The sequence below is a fragment of the Grammomys surdaster genome, unplaced genomic scaffold (assembly GCF_004785775.1).
Source record: "Grammomys surdaster isolate TR1022 unplaced genomic scaffold, NIH_TR_1.0 164, whole genome shotgun sequence".
In the NCBI taxonomy this organism is placed as follows: Eukaryota; Metazoa; Chordata; class Mammalia; order Rodentia; family Muridae; genus Grammomys; species Grammomys surdaster.
This window is the reverse complement of record NW_021604612.1, coordinates 3,514,294-3,533,373: the sequence shown is the minus strand read 5'-3', so window position 1 is coordinate 3,533,373 and position 19,080 is coordinate 3,514,294. Positions and strand designations below refer to the sequence as shown.

Below are 19,080 nucleotides of genomic sequence, written 5' to 3'. Positions count from 1 at the left end.
AAAACTGTCTCAAAAATAGACAGGCAGACAGACAGACAGACAGACAGACAGAATAAACCAGATGGGTTGGCATGTGCCTATGGTCCCTTCCTGCGACTCAGGAGACTGAGGTACAAGAATCATTTGATCCCAGAAGTTTGAGGGCAGCCTGGGCAACACAGAGACCTTGTCTCATAAACTAAACTAAACTAAACAAAACAGGTGGGCAAGGTGGTTTAGTGGGTAAAGGTACATACTTGATAAGCCTGACCTTAATTTGATCCCTGGAACCTATGTAAAGGTGGAAGGACAGAGCTGCCTCCAGAAGGTTCTCTGTCCTTCATGTGTGCATCGTGACACTTGGACACATACCATACACAAACAGGCATGCACATGAAATAACAATTAAAAGTTTTTACAGAACCGTAAGCCAGGAGTGGTGACGCATGTCTTTAATCTCAGCACTCAGGGAGGCAGAGACAGGCGGATCTCTATGAATTCTAGGCCAGCCTGCTCTACAGAGTTGAGTACAAGAAGAGCCTAAACTACACAGAGACCCTGTCTCAGAAAAAAAAGGGGGTGGGGGGCGGGGCAATGGGTAGGAGAGACTAAGAACCACGAGGAGCCAGGATGGGAAAGGCACCTGTAACTAGAAGGTTCTGAATGTCTGAACTTACTGATATATTTGTCAAGTGTAGGAAATGCAGAGAGGGCAGAAAAAGGTAAGAAGGGTGTGCTGAGAGCTCCCGGCACTCAGGCTGTTCTCAGATCCTGTACGTCAAGGCACCTGACCCACAAGGTGGGCTCTGCTGTAAACACACCTCCCAAGGAAGAAATAAACAACAGGACGCAAAGCAGGCCAGCCAGGGGGCAGCCAGACGGGCATGCTGGAGAGTCAGCTGGGACAAGCACTACCCGCCAGGCCAGAGCATGCAGTCAGCAGAGAGAAGCTTGTCTGGGGGAACTCAGCCTGTGTGAGATGGGTCCAGCCCAGGAGGAGCTGTCTCAGCACTTCCCAGAGACCCAGGCCCTGCGGGGCTCTCAGCACTAAGGAAACAGCAGCCAGGGCAGGGACAATGACAGGAAACACCCGCTGCTAGTGTGCCACTGCCAGGAGCTGCAGATGCTCTCACCCATCTCACCAACCCTTGAGAGGTATCACTAGCTCACGGTCAACTTGGGCTCAGAGTCTTAGAGGATTGAAAGCTCCAGACCCCAGGAAGGAGGCTGGATTGTCACACAGAGCACGTCACAAGTACAGCTTACTCTGAACTTGTAAAGATTCAGAGTGGTTCATACACTGAGACGCACAAGTCAAACTTACTCCACAGACGGGGATGAGGGATGCAGAACTGAGCCGTTATTCTGCAGGGAAATCCAACCAGTACGGCTCAGCACATGCACGCATTGGGCATCTGTGCACAGCAACCTTAACTGACAGGGGCCTTGGGAGAGTCACCTCCGAGGAGGCATAAAATTATAGACTACAGCACACACACACAGGACAGCGGAGAAGCTCACGCAGCAACTGACATCACTTACAGCTTTAACAAGCTTGGCTGTTACCCAGGCAACAGTAGGTTTGAAGTAACAGGTGGGATTGGTAGGGAAGACTGCTGGGAAAAGCCAGATGTTCACATCTGTAAGCACTGGGGAGGCTGAGACTAGAGGACAGCCATGAGCTACAAGCCAACTGGGTCCGTCCAGAGTGACCCTGTCTTGGGAGGGAGGGAGGGAGGGAGGGAGGGAGGGAGGGAGGGAGGAAGGGAAGGGAAGGTAGGTGGGTTTGTTTGAGTTTAGTGTGGTAGTGCACACCTATAATTCCGGGACTAAGTGCTAAGAAAGGCAATTGGCAACTCAAGGCCATTCTAAGGAGTCCTTTTCTCAAACAACCACCCCCCCTCCCCCCAAAAGAAAAGTTAGTAAAACTCAAACACCTGTAGTGAAGGTTCTCAGGGAGTATTAGATAACACGGATCTCAATCTTAGCAAGACTCAGGGTCCATAGCTGAAAACCACTGGCTACCATCCTCTCATGTCAGTGGACATACAAAAAAGCCACGCCCCAAATCACAAAGAAAACATCTGTGTGCCCAGTGTACCACTCAAGAAAGACTGACGTGTCTTTTAGAAACATTTGGAATCAACATAATTAAACATATAAATAACAGCCAGGCGGTGGTGCCGCACACCTTTGATTCCAGCGCTCGCGAGGCAGAGGCAGGCAGATCTCGGAGTTCGAGGCCAGCCTGGAGTACAGGGCAAGCCAGGACAGCCAGGGCTAATCAGAGAAACCCTGTCTCAAAAACAGAACGAAAACAAACCTACCTGTCCTGACGAAAATGTTTCAAACTGTTTTGAGGGACCATTTAAAAAAAAAAAAAAGCACAGGCAGAAGCAGACTGAGAGGTGGAGTCAGCTCAGTCTGCTCGCTCTGGCTTTCCACAAGACGCAAACGGGGCAGATACACACCTTTCCCGGCGATGCATCGCCCCAGTTCACTGAGAATCTCTCTCCGCTCCTTCACACTTGCTGTGGTCACCTTCACAGCAAAGCGCTTCAGTGTCTCGGAAACCTGCGAAGACCAAACCCACAGAAAGTTTCAGCAGACACAACAAACGCTGAGGGTGAGGGGATGTGTGTGTGTGTGGGTGTGGGTGTGTGTGTGTACATGGAGTGTGCACGGGCAGAGCTGCTGCGTTCCTGACAGCTGGGGCTGGAGAACGACTCATAGGAAGCTGCCTCGGTGCATCATGGGATTTTAGCAGCGCTTCTCAGCTCCGCCCACTAGTCACAGCCAGTAGCAGCCCATCCTCCTCCTGCCCCAGTTGTGACTATCAAGTCTCTAGAGGTTGTAAAATCTCCAGGGAAAGGGAACAAAAATCACCCTCAGTTTAGATACACTGTTTTAATCCAGTCAACATGTATTTCTTTAAGTTAGGCAAGGCAAGCCCAAATCCAAAAACCTCTAGACACAAAGTATCCTTTCAGAAATATCCCAAATGTCCACCCCTGGTTGATGACTGTAGGCAAGAGGAGCCATGTTCCTAAGGGAGGCACACTGGAAAGCTGTTCCCGCTCCGGTGAGCAGCCCCACGCCCATGCGCACTAACTGGACCAAACACCAAACCTAAGGATCCAAACGCTAAAGAAGACAATGGACCCACAAGTCAGTCCTCTGACTTCCACACACACAGTGAGGTATGGGTACACAAGAGCACATTCATGCACACATATACACGCACACAAAATAAATACATGTATTTTTAAGGGGGAGGGCTAGAGAGGTGGCTTAGGGGTTCAGAGCACTTGTTGCTCGGGCAGAGGACTGAGGTTCAGTTCTCAGCTTCAACACAGCGGCTCACAGCCATCTGTAACGCCAGTTCCAGGGGATCTGACGCCCTCTTCTGGCCTCTGCAGACACAGAGAGCACGGACAGACAGGCACTCACACATACACTTGAAATAAGATTTCTTTTAAGTGAACATGAATGTGGAAGGGGTCTGTCCTGGGGCACTCGGGAGGGAGAAAGAGAGTGGGGGCAGATATAATCAAGATGCACTATATATATACACGTTACAACAGTCTAACAGAACAAATCAATTTAAAAAGGCAGTACAAGCTCTTTCTTCCGAGTCTTTGCTCCAAGATGACCAAAAAAAGAAGAAACAATGGTCATGCCAAAAAGGGCCGCGGCCATGTGCAGCCAATTCGAGGTACGAACTGTGCCCGGTGCCTGCCCGAGGATAAGGGTGAAGAAGTTTGTCATTCAGAACACTGTAGAAGCCGCTGCTGTCAGGGACATACCTGAAGCAAGCGTCTCCAACGTTTACGTGTTTCCCAAGCTCTAGGCCATGCTGCATTACTGTGTGAGCTGTGCCATCCATAGCCAGGTTGTCAGGAATCGATCTCGTGAAGCCCGGAAGGACCGAACTCCCCCACCACGATTCAGACCTGCTGGCGCTGCACCATGACCCCCACCAAAGCCCATGTAAAGAGGTGGTTTCTTTCTTAAGGGCAAAAGGAAACATGCTTTGGGAAAAATAAAACGGAAGTTCTACTTTGTATGGCAAAAAAAAAAAAAAAAAAAGGCAGTACAAGCCAGGCGTGGTAGCATATGCCTTTAATCTCTGCAGGAGACAGAAGAATTTCAGTGAGTTCAAGGCCTGCCTGGTCTACATGTCAAACAATGTCAGCCCTCATGTTCAATTCCTCTAAGGCAGTTAACAGCTCTTACCTCATGGGACCAGTATGGCAATTAATTCACTCTCACTGCAAATGCAAAATTGCCTACTACCATGAATAAGCTGTAGGGGCAGCACCAACAGACCCACCTTCCACTTCCACAACAGAAGTCTCTGCCTCAAAGCAGAGCCAAGAACCACAGCACCTGTGTTCTCAAAACTAACCCCGAAACCCATCAGATCTATAAAAGGGCACCGACACGTCCACAGCCTCCTTCATCTGCATGAGCACAGATGCAGTTTTGTTTTGAGCAATTCGTGAACATTCTCAGAAACCCGGGAAAACCACTCCAGAGCAGTAGGTCTGCAAACTTCCTGTGGCAGGCTGCCGGTCCACAAGGCAATCCACTGCTCAAAGAATGGAAGAGGACATTGTTTTTGAGGGGAGCTCATTCACAGGAAGTTTAAATCGGTAGCTTGAGTCAAGGGCACAGACAAAGAACAATGCTTTCTCTTCACGTGTATGTTGGAGAAGGGTGTGAGAGTATGGAGATTAGGGAACAATTTGTGGGAGATCCACACAGTGGGTCCCAGGATTGGGCTTGCCAGTCCTGCTTTTTCTTTTATGCTTAAATTCCTTGTCTAATTTTCTAGATAACAAACACAGTGGTGTCCAAACTTAAAAACTATTTCTTGCTTTGATTTTTTTGGGGATGTGTTTTGTTTTGGTTTGGTTTGGTTTTCTTGAGACATGGTCTCTCTACATAGCCCTGGCTGTCCTGGAACTCACTATACAGATCAAGCTGGCCTTGAACTCAAGAGACTTGCCTGCATCCCAAGTACTATGGTGTACAGGAATGTGTCCCATGCCTGGCTAGAGCGCTTTGGTTGTTTGGGTGTCCTTTATCTTCACTTTCATACAGGTAAACAGCCCAGGAACTCCTGGCCTGTCTCCCAAGCCTGAGCCTGGCCAGCACTTCAGCATCCACTTCACCATCCTGAAACATGGAGGTGCCTGCACTGGGACTCTAGACTTGTTTTACAGCCATCTGGCCTTTGTACCCTGACCCCAACACTCTCTCTCCATCCCACCAATAGCAGTCCTCAGGTTTATAAGGAGCCAGCTGCGGAGGTTAGCATCGGCTCTGTACGTAAGCAGTGTCGACCTCCAGGTAATGACCCTGCTTCCCATTCTGCCCAGCACGTCTACTTCCCTGGAGTTAATAATTGCCCTCCCCGCGATAGTATTCGCTCTGTTCTTCCTAATCTTATTAATTATTCAACTCAAATTCTTGGTTGTGTGTCTCCATTCCGGAAAATTCTGCTGTACGCCCAGAAGGAGTCTCCCTGAGTTCTCTGTCCTTCTCTAGTTTGGCAGGTAATCCCCTGGGAGGAAGAGTTGTAAGGTAACCATCACAAGTGCCCCAGTGTCCGTGAAAAGGTTCTATCTTCATGTTCAAGTTTGTCATGGCCCAGAATTCTATGTTGAAATCATTGTCCTTCAGAATACTGAAGCGACTGTATTTCTCCACTTGAACTGTAACCTTTAGCTAGGGCTGTGAAGACCAAAGCCATCCTAACAAGTTCTGTTCAGACACGGTCTCACTGTGTATCTAAGCAAGCCTCCAACTCAAATCCTCTTGGGTTGGGGTTCTAGGAATGCCTGGTTCTGCTTTGATCTTTTGAAAGGGGCACCAGGTTTTCTTTCTAGAAGCTTCTAGGTCTTTTTTTTTCTTTTTCTTTTTTTTTTTTTTTTAAAGATTTATTTATTTATTATGTATGAATACACTGTAGCTGTCTTCAGACACACCAGAAGAGGGCATCAGATCTCATTACAGATGGTTGTGAGCCACCATGTGGTTGCTGGGATTTGAACTCAGGACCTCTGGAAGTGCAGTCAGCGCTCTTAACCACTGAGCCATCTCTCCAGCCCCTTCTTTTTCTTTTTTAAGATTCTGAAATTTTAGTTACATGCTTTGTTGTAAGTCTATTTTATCCACTGTGCTGAGATCTCTGGTCTGGCAACATCTCCATCAGTGGGGGAAACCTGATCCCACGAAGTCTACCTTTCAGAGATTCTGCAGTGTATTTCAGGTTGGATCCTGAGTTTCCTAGCTCATGGCTCAGGACTCATTTCCTTCAGTGTTCAAAAATCTGTATCTCACAGGGCGGTGGTGGTACACACTCTTGATACCAGGGTTGGGAGGCTTCAGAAGCAGATCTCTGTGAGAAGCAGAACTCTGAGGCCAGCCTGGCCTACAGAGTTCCAGTAGAGGCAGGGTTACAAGAAGAAACCCTGTCTCAGAAACCAAACTGTATCTCCTCTCTCAGTCTAGCTTCCAGACTTTGCTACAGTTGCCCCTGGTCTTCACCTCTCACCTCCCCCCACCCCAGCCTTCTGTTGGGTCTGCTTTGCTGTGCTGGGGATCAAACACAAGGCTTCATAGATTTCAGACAAAGATTCTATCACTGAGCCTGTCCTCAGCCCTAAAATATCTTGTAGGAGAGATGCTAGGAACAGAACCTAGGTCACCTGAAAGCTGGCCAAGTGCTCTACCATTGAGCTACCCACAGCCTAGAGAGCGTGTACATGTGTATGCGTGTGTGTACAGCTCATGTGGTCAGACCCTCATATGCCATGGTGTGTGTGTGTGTGTGTGTGTGTGTGTGAGTGCGCACGCAGGTCAGAGGACAACTTTCTGGAATCAGTTCTCTCCTTCCATCAAGGGATACAGGGGTCAAATTCAGGCCATTTTGCTTGTACATCCCAAGCAATAAGCCATCTTGCTAGCCCCATATTATAATTTTTTAAATCCTTTACCAACCTTAGTAAGGTCTGAGAAAACAGGAAAAATAGATGCATATATATATATATATGTATATCTGCCTTCCAATGTATTAACACTAACATTAAAATTCTTTTTTTTTAGACAAGGGTCTTCTTACAGTATAACCCTAGATAGCCTGGCACTTACAGAAATCCTCCTGCCTCTGCCTCCCAAGTGCTGGGACTAAAAGGCTTGTGCCACCACACTGGGTAATAACATAGCATTGAATTCACACTGATAGCTCTCTCACAGATATGCAGAGACTTTCACATTTGAAAAAGCAATCAAGGCTCCTCTGTTTCTTCATCAACAGTGGCAAGGCTGGCAGTAGCATGTAGTACAGCCCTTGCCCAGCAAGCACGAGGCCCTGGGCTGGATTCCCAGCCTCATCTGGAAGGAAAGCATGAAAAGCTACCCACTGGAAACCTTGTTACAACAAAACTGACAAGAATCTACTGAGATCCTTTAAGAGCCACACTGGATGTTGGAAAAGATCAGCTGTCACGCCCTCCAAGTTCACAGGTGTCCCTGTAGACATCACTGCCCGAGAAAGAGGATTTTCTGAGATGACAGGCTGACCCATCAGCCACTCTCCTTGTGTGACTGCTGCAAAGAAGGGCAATTCACTTGAAGCACAAGTGAGGAACTGAATTTTTAATTTCATGTCATTCTGACCAACTAAAGTAAACCTTATGGCTATTTTGATAACACAGTTAAGGGTAGCCTACTACTGAATAGCACAACTCTCTAGAGAGAAGATTCTTAAACCTGTGAGTATCCATTGGTGTTAAATGTTCAGAAACACCAAGTAACTTCCTTCTTAGGACTCACTAAACAAATTATCAGACCCCTTGTACAGGAGACCCTTGCAAAATATCTTTTTAATGTTCAGGTTAAATGACCCCTCTCTGGTTAGCCTTAAGGATCAAAGGAAAAAATCAATTAATTTCACCTGGAAGACCTGTCTTTTTAACTACATTCCTGCCAGGCAGGGTATCCCCTCCCCCCCCATTAGGAAGGCACAGGCAAGATGGCTACAAATTCAAAGCCAACTCACGGCACATTTTTTTGATTTGTTTGTTTTTCAAGACAGGGTTTGTGTAGCCATTGCTGCCTGGAACTCACAGAGATCCACCTACCTCTGCCTTCCAAGTGCTGGGATTAAAGACGTGTGCCACCACCGCGTCACCACTGCCTGGCCTTGATCTACATTTTTGAAAAGGGAGGGTGGGGTGCGGACACGGAGATGTTTCTTACGTAGAGCCTTTCACCCTTCCAACGAGGCTACAAAAGAGGCTGAGATGGACAAGGGGTATTCTCAACGCCTCCCTGAACTGCAGTGTACCCACAGGTGTGAACACACAAAAGTGTCAGGCCTCTTCCCAGGTGAAGACATTTTGGGGATCTCATCCAGGACCCAGGAACACCCAGCAACCCACACGGGACCCTACGACTTTCCCAAGAGCTCTATGAAATACGTGTTATCAACACCATCCTATATAAAAGGGCCGAGACCCGGAGGGGTGATGTCATTTATCTAGGGCCTCAGCGAAACCAATGAGCAGAGACTCAACTCCGAACCCGTATGGACATAAAGGCTACACAGCAAGCGCGGGCACAGAGTGGGGGGCCTCCGCATCGCCCCGCGGGCTCCGGAGAACCGTGGCAGATTCCGAGTGCAAGCCCTGCAACCGCCCGGACGGGAACAGACCCGACAGGGCGCCGGCTGCCCCGAAGCCAAGCCGATGGCAAGATCCTCGAGCCCGGGGTCGCTCTGCCCGCCCAGGCCGGTGAGAGCCTCGAGCCGGGAGGAGCCGGCCACCACCGTCGCCGCCTCCTTCTGCGCCCTCCACGGCCGTCGGCTCCGCAGCCTCCGCCCGGGCCATCCCGCCCCCGCTACCCGCGCTCCGGCCCCGCCGACCGCCGCGTTGGCCCCGCGGCCGCCAGCCTCACCTGCGTGTCCGCCGCCATCCTGCCGGCTCCCGCTCCGGAACCGCTTCCGGAGCGCTTCCGGGTCACAGCCGGGCCCACGCGGCAAGGAGAGGCCTGGCGCCCCCGGGCGGGAGGGCGGCCGCAGGTCGCGAGCTGCAGCCCCGGGACGCAGGCTCTCTCAGCCTGGCCTCCCGGGCGACGCCCTGCAGCTCCGGCATCCTTGGGGATCCCGGGTCGAGCCCCGACACCCGCATCGGGCGGTTCCTCCAGGCCACTGGATGCTGTTTCCTAGGCTCCAGGAATGAACCCGAAAAACTAGTCTCCGGCCCAGGAGGCTGCAGTCCAGAGACTTGAGGGTTAGAAGAGGCACGAGGGACGGATGCAGGGATGCTCTGGGATTGCTGCGGGGTTCTTCTGGGAGCCTCAGCTGCAGACCGCTGGGGACAAGGGTGAGGAAGAGCTTCGTGGCTTTGGAGAATGATTTAATTTTTACTACGACTCTAGAGTATGCTTTGAGGATGCGGTCTCCAGGACTGAAAACGTATTTCAGGAAGTCTCACAACCGCTTTTACATAGTACGTTATTTTGAATAGTTTGCACACTCCCAACTAGAACATGAAGCAACCCTTTATGCACCTTAGCGGTTAGCTATCAACTGTATCCAAGTAAGCCATCTACCTAGAAAAACAGTAGCCAGCACTGTCTCCATACTCAACCGCACACCTAAACTACAGACTTCATTACTAAACACACAGCCGTGACTGTAATCACTGCACCCTGAAGGCTGAGGCAGATACACTTCTACACTCGCATCTCAAACGGCACAATCAGGGACCTGATTCGCCGTGACTAACCTGGATGTTCCTGGGATCTCAGACCCTACCCATCCCTAAATCAAATACAGCAATCCTACCCCTGCCTCAGCCTTAAGCAAAGAGGCTCTGGACCTGCTCATCGCCCTAGCTTGGAGCAGTAAGGGTACTTGATACATCCAGTTAACAGCACAAAGCAGACCTAGATAACCAAGGTTAAACTGCACAGGGTTGGTATGACAGGTGATTTCAGAATGTATACAATGTATATTCCCCCATGGACAAGAACTACCTAAGAAAATAAAGGCTACCTTTAATTCCCAGCATTCAGGAGGCAGGAAAATCTTTGTCCCAGGCCACCCATGGCTAAGTCAAGAGACCCTGTCTCAAAAACAAAAACTCCCTCAAAACCATTAGTAGCTTTATTTTTAGAAACAAAGATGCCAACACAAAATATATCCTTAAATAGTAAGTAATGTTTTTGTCTTTTAACACTGCTTAAGTGAACTAAATAAATCCAGACAGAGTTTTAAGAGAAGTAAGCCTTTATTTCCATCTTTCTCAAATTAATCAGGCTGACTTGGTTGCTTTGAGGGGGATTAGTCAAAGAGACCGAATCCCATATCCTCATCTGATTCCTCAGACTCTTCCTTTGCTTCAGCCTTGGCTGGGGCTGCAGCAGCAGCAGGGGCCGCAGTGGTGGCAGCAGCCACAGGGGCAGCAGCAGCAAATGCAGACGGATCAGCCAGGAAGGCCTTGACCTTGAGGGAGAAAAGACAGCCAAGGTGATCATCAGTGTTCTCCCACCTGCACCCTTCCTAAGGCCAGTCCCGTGACAGCTTTCCATCAGGAGATCCGGGTATAGTCTGTTGGCTGGGACACTTTTACTATGAGAGCATGCATACCCTTGGCCACCATCACTAAAACATGCAGTTTCCCCATCTTTATTTATTAGGAAAGGATTTGACACTAGCTCAGGGCAGGCTCAAACCGAAGCAGTTCTGATGAGATTATAGGCCTGAACGTCCACACCCAGACTTAATGAGGACGAAACAGTACACTGGGCATGAATTAATGGCTCAGCTGGTAGAGAACTTGCCTGGTGGGGAAACTGGAGACAAACCCCAACCTGGTTGTGCATTATAATCTGAACACTTGGATTTAAGATCACTCAACCACAGTTAAGATCAGCTCTGGCCACATGAAACCCTGTCTCGTCTCACACGGTGGATGAGTGAATACAGCAACTCAGCAGACTGCCACAAACCAACCTGTCAGGCCTCTGTGGTCCTGAAAAGACAGCCTTACCTTTTCAGCAAGAGGGAAGGTGTAGTCAGTCTCCACAGACAGAGCCAGGACACGCTTGTACCCATTGATGATGGAGTGCGGCACTGAGGCAACAGTTGGGTACCCGATCTGCAGACAGACGCTAGCCACATTGCGGACACCCTGCACGGGGGACAGATGACATCTTAGCTCACCTCAGTTTCAGCCGGCTCACCAGATGCTCCGGGCAGGGCCAAGAGCCATCAGTTTGTGCTCAGCCTTCCTCCAGCCCTGGGTGTTCAATATTCTCTATAATGACTTTTGGCACTCTAAGCTGTTAATGTAGTTACTGAGCACTTGAAGATAGAATATTAATCTATTCCCAGATGTGATTTACCAGTAATGAAACATTTTCAAATCTTGAAATGTGATTGAGGGCAGGCATGGTAGGAGCTGGAAGTATAAATTACATAAATAGCTCAAAAATGCTAATAAAAATTAAAATGCTAAACCCATAGATGTATGTATAATCAGTAAGCTATTCACTCAGGGAAACAATCCTCCTTAAAAGCCAATTTAATGGCAGTATCTAGCAAAAGAGCCTGGGGTGGAGGGAAATGACAGTCCTTAAAGACAAAAAGTAATCAATTTTATAGTTAGCATTAAATTGTATTCATTTCTCCTAAGACTCACTACTCAAAATCTCATCTCTCAGTTTTACTAGTTTTGTTTCAGGCCAGTGTGCCTAAGTGGACCTGATTGTCCTCCTAGAACTCACTATATAGGCCAGGATGGCCTCAAACTCACAAGAGGTTGCCCACCTCTGCAGGGATTGAAGACACAGGCCACCCCGGCCAGTTTCTGGTTATGACAGGCTGTAACAACCCTTAGATTCCCAGCTCAAGCAATTCACTGACCCACCAACCTCCCGCCAGACTTTAGAGTCACTTCTGTTTTCTGCAGATGAGAAAACGCAGACTGAAGATGCTGGGCACACATTCACCGCACTCAGCATCGGAGGGAGGCACGGGGACGTACCTCCAGGAAGCGGGTGTGCAGGGTCTGCTCTGTGATGTCCAGCACTTCGGGGTTATAGATGCTGCCGCTGTCGAACACCTGCTGGATGACCAGCCCGAAGGAGAAGGGGGAGATGTTCAGCATGTTCAGCAGGGTAGCTTCGCTGGCTCCCACCTTGTCTCCGGTTTTTATCAGCTGCACGTCACTCTGAGGAAGACAACAGCAGGCAAGCAGTTATAATCCAGACACACAGAAGGCCCAATCCAAAGGCCCCACCACCGAAAGCCACATCTACTCACCAGGATTTCAATGGTGCCTCTGGAGATTTTAGTGGTGATGCCCAAGGCTTGGAAGAAAGAGGTCTTCTCAGGCCCCAGCCCAGTGTTCTGAGCAGGCACAGTGACCTCACACGGGGCAATGGCACCAGCTCGAGCAGCAGCCGGCACCTAAACGGAACAAAGGTATTCATTCACCCGTCAAGTCTCTCCACTGGTAAACCCGACGATGGCTAAATTCTCTCATCCTCCGTCCGTCGTCTGTCTGTCTGTCCCCTTACCTTATTGGCCAGCAGCATGTCCCTAATCTCAGTGAGGTCCTCCTTGGTGAAGACGAAGCCCACGTTCCCTCGGATGTGAGGCAGCAGTTTCTCCAGCGCCGGGTTGTTCTCCAGGTGGCCTCTGATGGCCTTACGCATCATGGTGTTCTTCCCCATCAGGACCACTGCCTTCCCCCGGAGGGACATGCGGATCTGCTGCATCTGCTTGGAGCCCACGTTGTCCGCACCCACAATGAAGCATTTTGGGTAATCATCCAAAAGTTGCTGTGAAGAAAAAGCCAAAAAGACCTCAAGTCTTTGGGGAAACAAAACCCAGCAAAACCCAAACCTCGCAGCCGCTAGCTTCTTCACGCTTCCGTTGCTTAGCTGTGACACTTCCCACTGAGAACCAGTCAACTGAGCTCCACAGCTGTCTTATCTGACCCAACTCACCGGCTGATTATGAATCGGCTTCTAGCTGGGCGTGGTGGCACACCTGTAATGGCTGGCGAAGCCTAACTGCTAATTCCAGGCCAGCCTGAGCTGTATGGGGAAGCCCTACCTCAAGTAAAACTTACTTAAGTTTTGCTTTTTAAACCAGGGATGCCCGGTTGACCAAAGTCATTCTGATCAGGGATCGAGACACTTAGAAGCACAGAGAACCAATTATAGAGCCGATGGGGAACTTAGGTTGTGAAGTATAAAAGGTACCGCCGTACCCAAAAATCTTCGTGTCTGAAACTCAGTAAAGTTAACTAAATCAGACTCATGCCAACAAAGCCTGGCAGTTCCGGTTAAAAGCCACCTCAAAGGCCTTTTGTAATTAAGTCACTGGATACCAGCCCGACCGGCAGATCTCAGATGCACAACGAGATGCCTACTTAAGATGAATCACTCCAGTCTTAGCCTTCTGCAACACGGGAAGGGCTCTACAGGACGAACCTCTGGGTGAGTGAGCTAGTTCTGTAACAGAGGAACCCATGATCGAACTTCCCAGGACGCCTAACTCTGTTAAAGCGCGTAGCCAATGACCGTCCCGGTAAGACCGGGGCGGAAGCGGCGCGTCCACGGCCCGCTCCGCACTTACGATGATCTTAAGGAAGTAGTTGGACTTCCAGGTCGCCCTGTCTTCCCTGGGCATCACGGCGGTGCGTCAGGGATTGCCACGCGGGGTTTAAAGACGATGTCACTGGGGAGAGAGGGGCAACGTAAGCCCGGTAACCCCAACACCAGCCCCGGTCTGAGGCCTAGGCCAAGCCGGCCACGCGGGAACCGGGCCCGGGGCTGCCGCTGCCGACGGCGCGGACGGGCGAGCAGACGAGGCCGCAGGCGGAACGGGCAGCCCGGCCCCGAGGCTCCCCGAGCCCATCGCTCCCGATCCCAGCGTCCCCATGCTCCCGCCGCCCTCCCACAAACACACAAGCGCGACCCTAACCTCTAATGAGGACGCCTGGCGAGAGAAGGGCCCCGCGCCCGCGCGTGCCTTTTATAGGAGATCCAGGCGGCCTCGTAAACCGAGGACGACGTCCATGCTTATTGGCTGGCGCCGTCAGACGTCCCGCCTCACTCAGTTAATCTGCGCGTCCATTGGTTGAAACCGCTGCCACTCCGGCAAGTAGGGTAAGTAAAGACTGCACCCTGTCGCCTGAGGAGCGCTCCCAGAGCTGCTGCCCTCTGCTGGGTCGGAGCCGCCCTGCAGCGTCACTAGGTCAGTACAGCAACATACAGCAAAACCAACTTCAGAGAAACCCTAGCAGACGCTCTCTAGTCTCCTCTTGATCTTCCTTTTGAAACCTACATCCTCACCTGCACAAAACTCATCAAAGGTTCCCGTTTTCACTGAGTAAAAGACTAAAACGTAGACTATTTTCAAGATCCCACACGACTGTCGCAATCTGGTTTCTTGCTTTCCTACTGATGTGTCTGTCTCTAGCCGGACGGATCTTTTTGCCTCCTTCCACCCACAGTATGCCTTTATTTTAGGACTTTCTTTCACAACTTTTTGATCTCCCCGGAAGTGCTGGCCAATGTCGACCAGAGAAACTCACCTCCTCCAAGTCCTGCTGCAAATGCTATCTACTCAAGGAGACCTGCCCTGACTGTTTATTTCGAATTTTAAGGGCGGGGGTAAAACCAAACCTACCCTCCCTCAATCTCCTGCCTTCTCCCGCAGCCCTTACACCATCTAATTCGCTGTATAATTCACCACATTATGTTTGTCAGGCTCTCCCTGCAAGAATGTAAGCTCCACAAGGGCAGAGATGTTGTTCTGTGCCTGCCAGACAGTGAGCCTATAGTATTTGTTGAGTGCAGGGTATGAGGCCAGATGAGACCCAGATCCATAACTCTGTTCTGCCACTTGCTGTGCTGTCTTCCACTTTATTGACCATCTGCCTTCCCTTCCTGGGATACAGGAAAAAATCGATACATGTTAGCCTCTTGTTATATATACATTTTCATTCAACGTTTATTTGGGTAATTGGTTTACTTTGACACAGTCTCACTCTGGAGCGTGCCTGCAGCCTCAAGCTCCCCTGAAACCACGTGCCCCATCACAGGAAGCTGAGGTGTACTTTTTAATGTCCTCTCTGATATCCTGCAGATATCCTGGGTCCTACCTACTCCTGCAGATTCTGGCCAAATAGGAGCTGGGAATGCACGTCTTTGTGAAGCTCCTAGACCTTTCAATCGGGTTTGGGAACTGCAGTGTGAAAAGGTGTCTTCCTGCTCAAGAAAGCAGCAGTAAACTGGCTGGACTGGATGTCAGAACCCCAGAGCCCCACCCTTGCCAGACTGGGGGAAGGGAACATTTTGACAGGAGGAACTGCCCCCCCAACCCCACTCCCCCGTTGGGAGCTATCCAACATTGGCTGGGAACTGAACTCAGGGCCTCTGGGAGAGCAGTACTTGTTCTTTACTGCTGAGCCATCTCTCCAGACCCATGAATAAATAAATATCCATATATAAATAAGTGTTACATATGGGGGAAGATATTGAACCGAGGGGCTTGTTCATGCTGGACAAGCAGTCTATTGTTTTAAAGCTTCCTGGAGCCTTTGAAGACCAGCCCAGTTTGAGAACTGCTGGAATCTGTGTGGCTGCTGAGGTGGTTCTTTAATGACATTCGCACACTCAGCACTAAGCACTGGTGGTCTTTCCCAATGTTACCGTCTCCCTCAGTCCTGAGGTGCAGCACTTTATCCACAAGAAAGCTCCCAGAGAGGTTAAATCATCTGATGATTTCATTAGAAGGATCTAGAAACAGGTTCAAAAGCCATGGGCCTCACTGTGCTACACAGTCAAATCCAAACCCTATCTCTGTCTTTCTCTAAATGCACTTTTTTCCAAGTGCATACATATGGCTATGGGCCGTTTCCAACGACATCCTGACTTTGACAATATAAATACCCTCTCTGATTGTATCCCAATATAGATAGCATCATGCCATGAAGCCATTAGAGACGGTGCAAATCCATATCCAGCGGCATGGGAAGGTATCCATAAAACATTGCCAGAAAAGCTGACCACACTCACTTCTGTAAGGACGAGACATGAGGGTTGGGAAAAGAAACCAAGTCATTCTCTCTGAGTGGGTGTCAAAGGTCACGGTCACTTCCAAGATCACCGTAAAAGAGCTGTCATCCAGAATACCATTTACCGTGCTGCCTGGAAACTTGCTCTAAAGGACAGGGAGACTGAAGGTGCAGCTTTTGGCGGAAATGAAACCATCCATCCAATGTGGAGGCCCCAGGGTTCGGATAAGAGAAAGCATGCATATACGGACATGACCACAAGGGGGCAGTAGAGACTGGCCAGCAGCCGGAAGCCTCTGGCATTCCATAGGGAAAGGATTATAGTTAAGACCAAGGTGTTCTTTGAAACTTGAGATTTCCATTCTGTTCTTTCTCCATGATCAGTGGAAGGTCACCCGACAGGCCCACAGGGAGACACCCTCAGAGAATCCACATAATAGCCCTAGAGCGGGACCTGACCCCTGTGGCCTGGTCAGTTCCCCGTAGGCTAGGCGAGTAAACTCATGCTGGACTCAGTAGGACCTATGTCCACAAGCAAACTCCCAGGACCCCATTCTCTGGCTTTCTGGGCCTCCATGAAGAGAACATCAATCATCCGTCTTCTCTGAATGACTCTTCTAAGTCAAGAGAGATTCTGGTTTCTCTTTGTGGCAACAAGATCAAACTCCCAAGAAATAACACCGGCTCGGGTGAAAATCATGGCAAACTTTATTGGCATAAATCACAGGAGTTGAAATGGGAAAAGCCAGGTTAGAAGTTTATAAGGGGGAAAAATATATATATCAAATGATCACATATCCATTGACCCAGAGAATGGAGCTCCAGATACCCCAGTCTCCTCTTGGGGGGTGGGGGGGGCCTGGAGCGGGTCACTGTAAACAGAGCAGTAAGGCCTGTGGGTGGAAGTGCCGGTGGGTGTCTGCAGCGCCAGTGCTGACCTTGACCTGGGCTGCTGCTAGCCCAGCCCTGACCGAGGATCCTTGTCTGGGACGCCATCACACTGGGCCGCTGCCAGGAAGCTGATGTCATGTGTAGGTCCCCAGCCTATGGAATCTTCTGGAGTGCCGTTTCCAAGCTGGCTGCTCTCATCTCTTCCTTTGGAATGAGAGCTCTGGGACTTCCTGTTGCTCTAACAGGATTTTGACCCTCTGCCCTAAATCCTATCGGCTCCCTTGTACCAACTTGGGGCGTTCTTCTCAGACTCCCTCCCCCACAAACAGGAATCCCAACTGTGAAAGGGAACAACCTTTGCCCCGGTCGCCAAGAAGTTTGAGGGAGAGATGCACCCAGTGGAAAGGAGACCAGAGACCCTTTATGGTCTTCCTGGTCAAAATCAGACACCAGCTTTCCTGAGAAGGCAGAAGAGCAAGCCCCAGAGAAGCAATGAGGGGGCTGAGAAGGTCAGTGGGTTCTCCTTGTTGCCAAAAAGTTCACAGGGAGCAGAGGCTGGCTCCTGATGGCTTACGTAGGCAGGAAGCAGACCCCAAGTATGTCTTTCCCCTTTGCCTCCCTTGGGAACAGACACATGAGGTTCAAAATTCCAGGTCCAAAGGGCTGAACCTTCTTAGACCAGTTCTTAGTGAAGAAAGAGCCCCTTGGCCTGAGCAGTAAGGGAAGGGCTTAAAAATACAGCAGTTTAAAAAACAGTCCTGGGAGCTGGGAGGTTAGAGAAGTCATCACCGAGCTGCTCCCAGCTCATTGTGCTAAGAAATAAAATAAGATACAAAGTGTTTCCCCGTCCCAAGCCCTCAGTACAAAGCAAAGTCCATATCGAAACCAAGGCCACTGGCTGAGCCAGCGGCGTGGACAGACAAGAGTACAAAAGGGGGCGGTCTTAAATCTCTGCAAAATCATCTTGTAGAGATACATAAAAGCAACTTGAGCAATACGAAGTTGACCCTCAGTGTAGAAATCTATCAAATTTGGTACAGGATTGAGATGCGGGTGACACTCCCACCTCACGCCGTCCCCAGAGACGAAGCCTGTGTCTATATAAACCGTTATTGCTGGAGAAGCCTTTCTCAGAGACCCGGGGTGGGTATGAATGGGGCAGCCGCCCAGACTCTGGCAGACTGGGTGGTGGCCCCCAAAGTGCCTTTGGTGGCCTGTAGGTGAGTTTATGCTGGCATTGTCTAGAGGGGCCTGGTGTCCCCAATACACTACGGTAACTGGATTTGGAGAAGGATAAAAAGAACCCCTGGCTGACCTTCTCTGCCCTCCCAGTGACCACACTGCTGAAGGGTGACAGTGAATGGCTCCAGTGTGGGGTGCTGGCTCTTGGGGACACATGTGGGACAACTGGGCAGCAGTTTCCACCTCTGGTGAAGATGAAGTTCGCAGAGCCCAGGAGAGCCACGGAACGGAGAGGAGGCCCCTTTAGGGATGAGAACCAGGCAGGACGGCCACAGTGTCCTGCCCCACACCTGCACCTGCTGAGGATGAGGTTCCAGTTTCTGCTGGATTGGCCCGACACCCCTGGGTCACAGTAGCAGTGAGTGGCGCTGGCTGGGGAGGGTCGGGTGACAGGAGTGGCCTAGCAGAAGAGCTTCAGGAAGCAGCTCTGGCAGTAGGGCTTGTCGTTCTGCTCCTTGAAGGTGCCCTTGTTGAGCTGCTTGAGACAGAAGGCGCACACGAAATGCTCGGGGTGGAACTTCTTGGCCATGGCGGTGATGCAGCGGCCCGTAATGGGCTTCTGGCAGCCCGAGCACAGCGAGCCGCGCCGCTCGTGGTAGTGCACCTCACAGTAGGGCTGCCCGTCATGCTCAAAGAAGCTGCCATTGACAAAGGGTGTAAAACATTCCTGCCGGGCAGAAGAGGAGAGAGGCTCAGGAACTGTCCTGGACGATGCTCCAAGGACTGTCACCCTCGTAATGACCCCCGTTTGCTAATCATTTCCTGGGAGCTAGGCTAAACGCTTAACTTTCCCCTGGACGAAGAGGAGGTATTCAAGTCATGCTCGCTGCTAAGTGGACAGCCTACAGTCAGAGGTGTGGGC

The 19,080-nt window shown here is 50.3% G+C and overlaps 3 protein-coding genes and 1 pseudogene across 8 annotated transcripts in view; 1 reads left to right on the top strand and 3 right to left on the bottom strand.

The window, feature by feature from the left end:
* The window catches only part of Gcn1 (GCN1 activator of EIF2AK4), a 60,093-nt gene extending 51,112 nt beyond the window's left edge, over nt 1-8,981 (bottom strand). The window contains exons 1-2 of the mRNA XM_028765374.1: nt 8,944-8,981; nt 2,451-2,553 (exon numbers count right to left, since the gene is read on the bottom strand). Coding sequence (XP_028621207.1) covers nt 2,451-2,553; nt 8,944-8,961 — 121 coding nt within the window. The 5' untranslated portion in view covers nt 8,962-8,981. The remainder of the gene's footprint in view (nt 1-2,450; nt 2,554-8,943) is intronic.
* On the top strand, nt 3,628-3,973 carry LOC114619557 (annotated as a pseudogene).
* A 1,280-nt stretch (nt 8,982-10,261) lies between the features above and the next one.
* Rplp0 (ribosomal protein lateral stalk subunit P0) lies at nt 10,262-14,017 on the bottom strand. Its single transcript, XM_028765423.1, has 7 exons — nt 13,988-14,017; nt 13,640-13,741; nt 12,574-12,837; nt 12,317-12,463; nt 12,039-12,224; nt 11,043-11,183; nt 10,262-10,495 (listed from the first exon to the last, which is right to left on the bottom strand). The coding sequence occupies exons 2-7, from the start codon at nt 13,691-13,693 to the stop codon at nt 10,334-10,336; spliced, it is 954 nt and encodes a 317-aa protein (XP_028621256.1). The 5' UTR covers nt 13,694-13,741; nt 13,988-14,017; the 3' UTR covers nt 10,262-10,333.
* Nucleotides 14,018-16,770: 2,753 nt separating this feature from the next.
* Pxn (paxillin) overlaps nt 16,771-19,080 on the bottom strand; it is a 46,322-nt gene continuing 44,012 nt past the window's right edge. For all 6 annotated transcript variants that reach the window (XM_028765391.1, XM_028765392.1, XM_028765393.1 and 3 more), the window contains one exon: nt 16,771-18,885. In XM_028765391.1, the coding sequence (XP_028621224.1) occupies nt 18,619-18,885 (267 nt within the window). In that variant the 3' untranslated portion in view covers nt 16,771-18,618. The remainder of the gene's footprint in view (nt 18,886-19,080) is intronic.

What these genes read in the sequence shown, in the direction of transcription:
- Rplp0 (XM_028765423.1), bottom strand. Translation starts at nt 13,693, where the DNA reads ATGCCCAGGGAAGACAGGGCGACCTGGAAGTCCAACTACTTCCTTAAG. An exon ending in ACATGCTGCTGGCCAATAAG is followed by an intron (nt 12,464 to 12,573) that starts GTAAGGGGACAG and finishes TGTTCCGTTTAG; the next exon opens with GTGCCGGCTGCTGCTCGAGC. An exon ending in TGCACACCCGCTTCCTGGAG is followed by an intron (nt 11,184 to 12,038) that starts GTACGTCCCCGT and finishes TCCCCCGTGCAG; the next exon opens with GGTGTCCGCAATGTGGCTAG.